General features: G+C 41.8%; 1 protein-coding gene across 1 annotated transcript; it reads right to left on the reverse strand.

Annotated features, from left to right (window-relative positions):
* LOC131969958 (odorant receptor 131-2-like) lies at positions 1 to 966 on the reverse strand. Its single transcript, XM_059331191.1, has one exon. The coding sequence runs from the start codon at positions 964 to 966 to the stop codon at positions 1 to 3; it is 966 nt and encodes a 321-aa protein (XP_059187174.1).
* Positions 967 to 11,934: the final 10,968 nt, after the last annotated feature.

Raw genomic sequence — 11,934 nt, forward strand, 5'->3', positions numbered from 1 at the left:
TCAAGAAGCAAGCAAGTTGTCCTGCAGCTTGCCTCTCACACTGGGTTTGACTTTGTTTGAGCGGCAGAGGAATCTTTTCCCTATGCAGGCCCTGAGACTCTGATCTCTAAAGCCATAAATGAGCGGGCTGAGAAAACGAGGAATAAGGATGAAACAGAAATAATTAAAAAAGTCGATGTGCTCAAGCAACCAGTTGGCATACAGCACTATGAGAGTCACAATGATAGGGTTTGTGAAGGCCAACATGCATAGCAGCAGCTGAAAACCGTGGAGCAGCACAGTGTGCATGGCTTTGCTCACAGACACTTTATCTTGTCTCAGCTTCCTTGTTTCCAGTAAGATTCTCACGTATGTAAAGAGGATGACAACAGCCACAACTGCAAAGAAGATAATACTTACAGCAGCTTGGAACAATCCCTGGATTGGAGATGAGCTAACAAGGGAAACTCTGCAAAGCACTGGGGTAGAAAGGATATTTAAAGCAGGATCACTTTTGCTGATGGAAAAAAGAATTAAAGGGGAGATACAGCTGATGAGCCACAGGGACAGAATAATGATCCAGATTCGATCTGATTGCCAGGCGGCAGGGCGCTGCAGGGGGTAGAAGATGGCAACATAACGCTCCAGTGACATGGTGGCCAGGATTAAAGGTGTGTTCTGGAAGGTCGCAGTGGAAAAGAACAGCAGAGGAACACAGTAGACAAGAGCAAATTTCACTCGGCCCATGAAGAAGAGGAAGAGCAGCACAGAGGACAAGAGCTGGAGAGTGTCATTGATTAGCATGTTGGAAAACAGGATGTAACGTGTGGTGTCCAGGAACTGCCTGTGAGACGCACAGATGTGCAGCATGACAGCAATGAGGCAGAGGAAGACACAGAAGAAGGGGATAACCACACACACCTTGATGATCACAGACAGTCTATAGTGGGAAGTTGCATTGCCTGGAAATTCAGTCAGATTCTGCATTTTAAACACCACACCTGTAAAGGAAAAAAGTACATTCACAAAACATACACAAATATACAATGTCATCTTAATTATCCAACCTTCAAAACTGACTATTTACCCTGTGACTTAATACACACCCAATGTTCAGAATAAAAGAGTAATATTCACCTATGGATGTCCTCATCAGTCAGAAGAGAGTTGACAAAGCTTTAGATTCCTATTCTTCTTATCATAAAATGTTTTTTCAGTGAACACCATGTTGTAATTACGCACCGGGGCGTAACTATGTTGGGGTATCTGTTTAAAGATACCAATCGCCTTCATCAAGGATCACCAAAAATGTTGGGGATTAAGGATGGCTCGTTGCTCTTTTATGAATAAATGATGACCTTGCACAGGGTGTCAAATATATTACTAAAAGGGCGTTATCATAAATGCTATCCCTTTCATAAGGATACCAAATATGCCGGGATGAACTTGAGCAACACTTGTGTGGGTCTCACAGTTCAAAAGTGTGGTTAGATGGCTATAAGAATTATTAATAATTATCATAAACAATTATTAATTATAAGAAATGATATGACTTGATTTACACTAAGTCGGCTCGTAAAAAGGGGCACCATCTTTAAGAACAGAAAAATATAGCCAATTCACCTAAATCAGTCTCATAAAGTTATTAAACTATCAATTTGGAACACTGATTATTAATTATGAATATAATTATAATCAAATTACCATATTAATGTTTAATAGTGGTTGAAGGAATCGTGAATTCTTGACAAAGCAGAGGCCAGCATATCATTCATAATGTACAACATTAAATAGACAGCATTCGTAATCAAAAGGTATTTATTCTAAACAAAAAAAGCAAATAAAAGCACACATCTATAAAATAGAGAACTATTACAAAAGAGAGGGAAACATGTGTGTGTGTGTGTGTGTGTGTGTGTGAGGGGGGTTGCCACTCCTCAAACAATGAGTCGTAAAACTCAGGTGACGGTCAGGCCCTGGTCATGTGGCAGGCTGAGCTGTGTTTAGCTCCAGTTAATTTAATCAGTGTGTGAGCAGGTCAAAGGTTAGTATAGTTAGTTGCATTAAGACTGACTGTCTGTATAAAGCAAGATTAACATACAACTTTGATTGTAACACGAATATCACATAAATATACTTAAAACACACATATAAACCAAATCATTAATCACAGGTCAAATCCTTGTTGCTAAAGTCCTTGCTGATTGCTTATCTAAGCCCAGTTACATTACTCACGAGTCCGGTGGAAAAGGGGGGGAAAGCCTTTTCAGCAGAGGAGTGGAAGAAGGAAGTTGAAATAAAAAGACGAAGTCTGGAGTGAGGGGCGGACTTACGTTCTGGAAATAGAGACACACGAGACGGGAAGGGAGTTGAGAAAAGAACGAAACTTTTCAGGAAGGGATTCAGTACCTTTCGTTCTGCAAAGTAATGTGTTCGTTTAGAACGAATCGTTCAAGAACGAGACATCACTAGTACCAACAAGGAATCAACTCTTCAACTCAGCCTTTTCCTGCTTTTCCTCAAATCCTCGTGCATTCACGGATGTGGTAATGCACTGGACGATAGCAACACGCCAAATGCTTAGCACAAGATTTTAACCTGTAATCAATGATTTGGTTTTATGTGTGTTAAGTATTATTCAGTCAGGAATACTCTTGTCATGGATTTTAACCATTTATTGCTAGATGGTTAATACAGTTGTATTTGGCGCTGTCATCCTCCTTCCTCCTGGCTGACGAACGACGTGCTTATCGCCAGACACAAAGTAAGTAGAAACACAGAGCTAAGTTTAGAACTGTCATTACCAACTATAGCTTGTATATCTCAGGACAGCAGAGCGCAATTGTATTGTGAACAAAGCAATTCAGGTTTTAATGTAGCAGACGGTTTAAGGCAGCAGTGTTTAGCAGTAGAGTGATGGGATGCAGGAGGAATTAGAGGCAGAACATTTTAAATGGGCCGCCTTGTTGTCTGATTGGTTGGGCTTGGAACGGTTCTCGGCCAGCTTACAGCCGAGTGGCCGTGACTACTGTATTCCGCCTGACCTAACACCGATCTCCATTTGTGGTGATATCTGTGTACGTTTGGTATTAGGCTTTGCCACATCACTTGAAGTAGAATGTTAGTCTTGCCTTACACAGCAGAAAGGTCAGAAATGCATTTAGCCCTGCTTTACTAATTCATTCTAACCTGGTACAAGAGATTACACACAAATGCTTACTAAATTGGCTTCTAACACATACATACACCTCTGAAGAGGAATTCAAAGTTGGCACATGGTCTTTTGTTTCCACACCTCAAATGTCATAAGGCAGGAGAAAGGTCTTCAATTCTTCAATACAATAATATATAGCCCAGAATCACAAATCACAGATTCGCCTCAAAAGGCTTTACAGATATAATATGACACCCTCTGTCCTTTGACCCTCACATTGGCCAGGGAAAAAACTCCTCAAAAAATATTTTTAACAGGTGGAAAAAGAAGAAACCTCAGGGAGAGCGCCAGAGCTGGGATCTCCCTTCTAGGACGGACAGACGTGCAATAGCTGTCGTTCTACAGGACAGATCAACAGAGTAGCAAAGGGCAGATTGAGTGTGAGGGGGGAGAGGGATAGAGAGAGCAAGAGTTCTGGTGAACCACCATTATTGGCCATTAGTGATGCTACTGTGATATGTGAACATATTTCCTAGTACCAAAGAAGAATGGTGGGTTTTGACCCATTCCGGACTTGAGAGGGCTGAACCGGTTCGTCAAGATTCTCCCCTTCCACATGCTACACGTGGCAGATGTCCTCCAGTCTGTAGCACAGGGGGACTGGCTTATGTCAATAGACTTGAAAGATATGGAGCGACGCCTGCGAGCTAGTTCAGGCAGGCAACTCGAGCTGTGCTGCCATACACATGACATGCTCCACTCCTCATACATCCTCCACTAAAACACACCCTCTATCTATCTATGTCTCCGATTCAGAGTAAGTCACAGACCTCCGGAGAGTATGCAGCTCTATCCCCGAACCAGTTCAGGCTTCTGTGTCACTCCGGGCTCGAAGCGGAAGCGCCTCTGCCGCGCCACAGCTCACGCATTTAACGCAAGCGGCTCGTCGGATGGCCGTGCAACGCATTATGGAAACACTCCATGCATGAAACATTCAGTTCTTTCACTGGCGGTCTCAACCACAAAGAGCTCTTCATCTACCTTCATTGTTAGACGAGCAACAGGTGAAGCGGCAGCTAAGAGCGCGTGCCGCTCCCCACTGGCTTTTTTCAACCTGCGGCCAACGTTCCTCCAAAAAGAATCAAGCAATCCGTGCCCAGTAATGCAGAAGCATTCATCCTGTTCTCTTGGTGAAATTAAGTCAGCAATCAATGTAATCGACGCAGAATTAATCCCTGGAAGAAAACGCAGATTCCCCTGCCTCCAATGTAAACAACTGTGACGTCATTTGACACGGCCAGTGCTCTCGCGCTACCTGCTGACGTCACACCCCACACGACCCTGGGAAATGCAGTCTCAGCTCCACCCATGGGCTCCAGACCCCTGCCACCTGCAGCAGCAAATCATGATTCCCTCAGGAATCAAATACTAAGGTATTTTATTCTTTCGTTAAAATGAATAAATATGCACAATGAATTTTACAAACAAATGATGGATAGTTTTAACAACAGGCATAAATCAATAATTATAGTAAGAGCTTTGGATGCATATGTCTGCCATGGTATAAGAGAGTATCAATCATGTAATAAATGCATAATTAATTTGAATATAATATAAGAATAATGATATAGTTTTAATAAATATACCTTTCTTGAAAAAACTGCTCTTATCTCAGCAGGCCAGGACATAAATCTGGTGTAGCTTAGCTCCTCAAGAACCTTTTGCTGTTCCATGCTTCCGTTAATAATGTCCAAATTATTAAGTCTACAGGTGTCGGTGCATGGTGAGGAAGCAGATATCAGATGCCATCTAAGTGATGCCACGTCACCCCTCTCAATGGCACCTTTCAGCGTGAAATGGTGTTCCAAATTGAATTTCTGGTTTAACGCCATTTGGTTGGTGCAGTAGCCATGCTTTCGAATCAGTATCTGAAGCATGCTGGATCCTTCACAACTCCTGTAAACTCCCTGCATCTTTTAGAATAATTTCTGGTCATAGATTTTCCTTTCCCTCCACCTGCTTGCAGCATGTCTGTAGTTTAAAGCCTATTCAATGAGCTAGGTGTCCCTTTTTCAGAACAGAACAATATAATAAATAAATAAATTAATTAATTAATAAATATAATGAATAAATTAAATTGTCATTATTAAAAGTGCAACCTAATTTGTGGGCAAGCCCATTCAGTGCAAAGAAAAGTATTAAAGCAGGAATAAAGAAGGAAATTATGAATAAATTGACCAATAATAATGTGTGTATAGGTGTGTGTGTATGTATGTGTATATATATATATATATATGCATGTGTGTGTGTGTGTGTGTGTGTGTGTGTGTGTGTGTGTGTATGTGTGTGTGTGTTATGCAAACAATATATATATTTTTTTATTTAGTAGTGACATTTCATGTGATATTGCTGAGTTTAATGATTTTTATGTTTGTGTATAAAAGAGTCTCCAGTGTTCATTTAGTGTCGCAGTAGCCCTGAGATATGTGCTGCTTTCAGCCTGTTTGTTGTGGTTTTAGTATCTGTAACTCCTCCTTGAGGGTAGCAGTTGGAACAGGTGATGCGCTGGGCGGGATGAGTCCTTCAGAATACTGCAGGTTTCCCTGGCAGCAGGACCTGTACAACTCCTGTACAGGAAAGCACAGTTGTTGATTTATGTGCTGTATTGATCACCTTAACTTTGCCATGCGCATCATCCCTCACGGCCTTTCCTTCGTTTCATGCTTGCTAGCATTGGCTAATTCTGTTCAAATCTTAAATACATTGTAATCTCAGGTTAAGGTTGTGCTCAGATTTTCAGTTCTGGTCCCCGCTATGTGAAAATGGAACAGCATTTTGTTCTTTTACAATGTCTATTGAGTCTTCAAACTCTCTCAGGCTGATGCAGCTCCCTTAATTGGTTTTGGGGGAATCCTTCAATATGAGTGGTTTGCAGATGCCTGGTCAACTAAAATCAGTCCCTCAGTAACCACTTAAATCGAAGGCTCTTTATTAGCATACCATATCTCCATCGCACATTTACTGTGGGGTAGTATAGGGATAAGAAAGCAATCATGGCATTCTGCAACAATGCTCCTACAGTGGAAATAATAAGGTTTGCTCTTAAATACCCATTAAACAGTCTCATGCAATGTTTAACGTAGTCATGCACTTTCAATATCTTCATATTGCGAGCTACCTTCATCTCTGGTCATGGGAATTATGTAGTTGATGCTATGAAGTTCAAAACTTTATGCCCCAAGGCCAAGCCCTCCATCATGCCATGCCCTCCATTCTATCAGCTGACTCTCTATTAAGCAAATCCAACCTCTGAAGGATTTCATGTTATGCACCAAATATATGAGACTTGGTGTAACAAAAAGCACCATTAGCGCTCATGATTCAGCCTTGTATTTCTTTCTTCTTTCTGCGCCAGCCTCCTCCTTAGTCCTGTACCTATAAAGATCTCTGTAGCTTGGCATTCATTGTATTTTTATTAGGATTGTGCCATCTGCAAGTGCAAAGTCGCATTGTCATGCCTCCTCCCCCTGCTCCCTAGTCTGTGTGTGCAAGCCTGATTGCTGATGGGAGACTGCTGTGCTGGAGCCGGGGCCTCTCAGCTGCTGCTCATCAGATCATCACCCACACTATTTAAGATCCTGGGCCACAATCAGTCAGCGCTGGATTATAGACTCTACACAGTTAATCTCTTGCTCGTACTGTGGCCAAGCTGGTCACTTTATTGCTACTTGTCCCATCCGTCCGGCAAAAGGTCCGGCTCGTCAGTAGTGGGAGAAATACTGTCGAGCCATGGATTTAACTTCACTTACCGTCCAGGTTCCAGGAATGTGAAGCCGGATGCCCTGTCCCGCCAGTTCTCAGCCGAAGAAGTCCCGGCCGAACCTGAACCCATCGTGCCCTCTTCCCGTGTCATTGCAGCTCTCACCTGGGAGATAGAGGACAAGGTCCGTCAGGCTCAGTCCGCACAGCCTGACCCAGGTAACGGACCTCCTAACTGTCTCTTTGTCCCAGACTCCATCCGTTCTCAGGTCCTGCAGTGGTCCCACTCCTCCCACCTCACCTGTCACCCGGGGATCCATCGTACCATCTCCTTCCTCAAAAGACGCTTCTGGTGGCCGACCATGGATGCTGACACCCGGTCGTTTGTGACAGCCTGCTCCGTCTGCGCCCACAATAAAACCACCACCAAGCCCAGTTCTGGTCTGCTCCGTCCTTTGGCCATTCCCAGCCGTCCATGGTCCCACATTGCCCTGGACTTTGTGACCGGCCTTCCCCCCTCTGGAGGTAATACGGTTGTCCTCAACATCATTGATCGTTTCTCTAAAGCTGCACACTTCATTGCCCTGCCCAAACTCCCCCTCTGTTCCCAGACCAGAGGGGGTTCATAACCAAGCATAACCCCCGGGTGGTGGACGGTGGCCCGGTCTATACCGTACGGCGCATTCTGGACGTTCGCCGCCAGGGGCATGGCTTTCGCTACCTGGTGGATTGGGAGGGCTATGGTCCTGAGGAGCGCTGTTGGGTCCCGAGGCAGAACATCTTGGACCCATCCCTCATCAGTGACTTCCGTCGTCTCCATCCTGACCGGTTCCGTGGGGCGCCCGGAGGCAACCGTAAGGGGGGAGGTACTGTCATGCCTCCTCCCCCTGCTCCCTAGTCTGTGTGTGCAATCCCGATTGCTGATGGGAGACTGCTGTGCTGGAGCCGGGGCCTCTCAGCTGCTGCTCATCAGATCATCACCCACACTATTTAAGATCCTGGGCCACAATCAGTCAGCGCTGAATTATAGACTCTACACAGATAGTCTCTAGCTCTCTTAACATTACCTGACCTGTATTCCTGTTTTTTGTCCTGCCTTTTGAGAAACCCACTAACCCTTTTTCCTTTTTGCACCCCAGCAACATCCTCCGCCCGGACGCCTGCCTGCACCTCCAGCCTGATCCCATTCCCTGCCTAGCTTCCTACCCACCTGCATCTGCCGACGCCAATCTCCCCACCTTACCATTTACAATAAACACTCTTGTTACCTGACCACCGCCTCTGCCTCCTTCCCAGAGTCCACCAAACCCGGCCCTGACAAGCATAGCATGCTAGCAGGGTTTCAGTGCCATATAAGATGCCAAAACCCAGCCTCCCAGAGCATTCTTGGGAATCCCTCGCTTCAGCTGCTTCTCAAAGGCCTTAAACGGCGCATCCTCGGGTAATGACAAAGACTGCCGTTATCTATTTCAATGGTGCATAGGTTGATTTCAAGGTCAAAGGAATGTCCTTTTACTATATGATATTCAATGCTAGAAACAATTTTTCTAATGGCTCTATGGGTTTCTCAGGCGTGGCGAATATACTACTAGATCAAATTCTTTCAACTCACATTATCCTTGCAAGAAACTAATTTCACCTTCTGTCCTTTTTCTTCCATGATGAATACCTGAGTCTTCACTTCTCGACGGATCCTTCAGCACCTCTGTTCGTCACCGGTGGACCAAACCTCCGACAAGATCCTGGTTCTCTTCGAAGCTGCATGTTCTATGCCTGAACTTTGGCATACCTCCAGAACGATACACTCCACTAAAACACACCCTCTATCCAATCTGGCGCTCTATTTAAAATGAGAGTAATCCTCAGCTCTCCTCTGCCTGCCTATGCTGCTGCTGCATCTGTACTGCCGCTTGCTTTCTCAGTCCCACCACCACCCCAGCATCCACCTGTAGGCTCCGACGGGGGGATTTATTGCATCACTCCTCAATACCTCATGTAACTGCTGAGGAGTGATGAAGTCGGAGCCTAGACGCCAAATCTAATCTATGTTTATTGTCCAATAAACACATTATGCATCACGTGAGTTGTCTGACTGAAGTATATTTTAATCTCCCCATTGCCCAGCATCACAGGCGGTTCCTCTGCTTCACTTTTCTGGGCAAGGTGTACCAGTTCAGAGTTCTTCCATTCGGACTGTCCCTGGCCCCCACGTATATTTACGGTGTGTGGCAGCAGTCACCGTTACAGGCAAGCGAAATGAAGATTCAATTCAATTTTCAATTTGAATCAATTCAATTTTATTAATATAGCCCAGAATCACAAATCACAGATTTGCCTCAAAGGGCTTTACAGACTAAACATGGTATATGTTTATTGCATCAGATAACAACAACTCGAGTCGCTACTTGCTGTCTCGCTAACAATGCCCTCGTAAACGGTCCGTTTATGATATCATTTTTTCAAGTTTTCTTTCGACTGAATCTTGAGCTTAAAAAAAAGCTGTGAATGCAGATAGTTGAAATGCAGCGCTGTTTGGCAGTGAGCTCGTCTCTCACTCCCCTGGACGGAAGATCTTCAGGATTTACAAAACGTGCCTCCTCACATGGGGATCTCCTTCATCTGCTCTGAGATCCCTTAGGATGTGGCTAACCTTCAGCCTGAATTAAGTCAAGGCAGTTAGTTTCTCATTACAGCATGTATACAGAAATACCTTAAACTTTATGGATTGCCAGTGCCAGTTTTCTGGAGGCTGTTTCTAATTAATAAGGTGCACATTCATTTGGAGCGCTGAATCATGCAAATAAAGCATTAAAATGGATTAAATGGTGCAATTAATGTAGTGCTTTCATTTAACTCATTTTTATTGTTGTAATGTGGGTGAGTGGGGCAAATCATTTGCTCACTGGCAAAAAATTGAATGCATTTTGTTGCAAAATTTTGAGTCAGTGCTACACCTGCAGGTAAATGCTCTGTCCAACAGCCAAACTACCATTTTAAAGCTGCACAGTAAAGACATTGATTAAGTATTTGATGAAATACATACATACATACATACATTCATATATACAGACATACATGTTTATTCATCACATTCTATGAATTTAATACATACAAATATTTTAAGAATTAGTTATGTTTAACTTAATATATTCATTATATAAATATTTAAATGTTTAAAAAAATAAATAAATAGGGGGATGAATACAAATATAAATAAATAATGAGGCAAAGTAAAACAAATATCTATGTCACATTTGATCCATCAATTAATTCCTATAATTAAGAAATATTATCCGTACATTTAATGGTATATTAATTCATTTATTGTGTCTTTTACTTATTTGAATCTTAAAATAATAACAAATAAGAGACAGCAAGGAATTTACAGTAAACCACTTTAATATAATCCCCAAAACAATCTTTCATACTTTTCTCATCTCATTTTTTAAATTGACTTGGAGACAGAAATTCAGAAAATCTCACATCAACAGTCCCAGTAATGTGCTGCCCACTGCTCCTAAGCATGGTGTGTTCACTGATGTGTCAAAAGGATGGGTTAAATGCAGAGGTTGAATTTCCCCATTGTGGGACTAATAAGGAAATATTCATCTTAATCTATATTATGTGAACTGCAAATATGAAATAATTACAAAAAAATAAATTATATATATTTTGAATTACACATATTTACAGGTATTATTTGGATATTTGGGACTCCCATGGAAACAGTGGCTTGCAGGCTTATACTGTGTGTTTCCTAATTATTCTGATATATACATTGTCATCACCATGACATGGTGACCTGTAAACATCACACTAAATTGTGCATGCAAAAAAAACTTTTAAAATATACAACATTTGCTAATAAAAGTGGATTACACAAGGCCATAAAACACTGACTGGCCTGAAACCCAGTCACACAGATGATCATAAATCATGCATTTTATTTTGCTTATTGAGGAAATTAAAGGTTGAATCTTAGAACAAGATGCCTTAAATTCACTTACACAACTGAGTAATCATTGTTAATTCTGAAACACGGCCACTGCACAAAAATCGAATCATGTCGTCTACAGTTATCTCATCTCTTATTATGTGAACTGCAAATATGAAATAATTGCAAAAACATAATTTATATACATTTTAAATTACATATATTTATAGGTATTATTGGGATATTTGAGACTCCCAAGGAGACAGTGGCTTGCAGGGTTACATTTTGTGTTCCTTATTATTCTGATATTTACATTCTCATCCCCATGACATGGTGACCTGTAAACATCACACTAAATTGTGCATGCAAATATCAGTGAACTGATCTGTAAGACTTTTTGAGCTTTTAGACTTTTAAATATCTATAACATGATCTAATAACAGAGGATTACAGAAGACCAGAAGCACTGACTGGCCTGAAACCCAGTCACACAGATGATCATAAATCATGCATTTTATTTTGCTTATTGAGGAAATTAAAGGTTGAATCTTAGAACAAGATGCCTTAAATTCACTTACACAACTGAGTAATCATTGTTAATTCTGAAAAACGGCCACTGCACAAAAATCGAATGATGTCATCTACAGATATCTCATCTCTTATTATGTGAACTGCAAATATTAAATAATTGAGTAATCATTATTGATGCTGCTGGCACAGAAACACGGTCACTGCTTGGTTTATGTTTAACAACTGTGGATCATGTCTCAAAAAATTGCCAATGTATCCACAGATCAGAGGGTCATGACTGCATTTTACAGAGCAGCAGAGGTTAGCAGAGGTTTAATCAATTCATCATTCAGTGAGATTAAATTTATCTGTTCTCTTATTCACTAATGTTTCAAAAAATCCTGTGAAATTTTAGATTGACACACTGCAATTATTTCAATAAGGCTACTGCAGAAGTCACTAAATTAATTATGAGACTTTTTAATGGCACATGAATGCAATTTAATACCTGTTGACGAAATATTTCCAGGACTCTCCAGCATTTCATGACTTTAACCAATTAACAATTATTATTAAAGTTATGTTATTTAAATACAAA

The sequence above is a fragment of the Centropristis striata genome, chromosome 4 (genome assembly GCF_030273125.1).
Source record: "Centropristis striata isolate RG_2023a ecotype Rhode Island chromosome 4, C.striata_1.0, whole genome shotgun sequence".
Classification (NCBI taxonomy): domain Eukaryota; kingdom Metazoa; phylum Chordata; class Actinopteri; order Perciformes; family Serranidae; genus Centropristis; species Centropristis striata.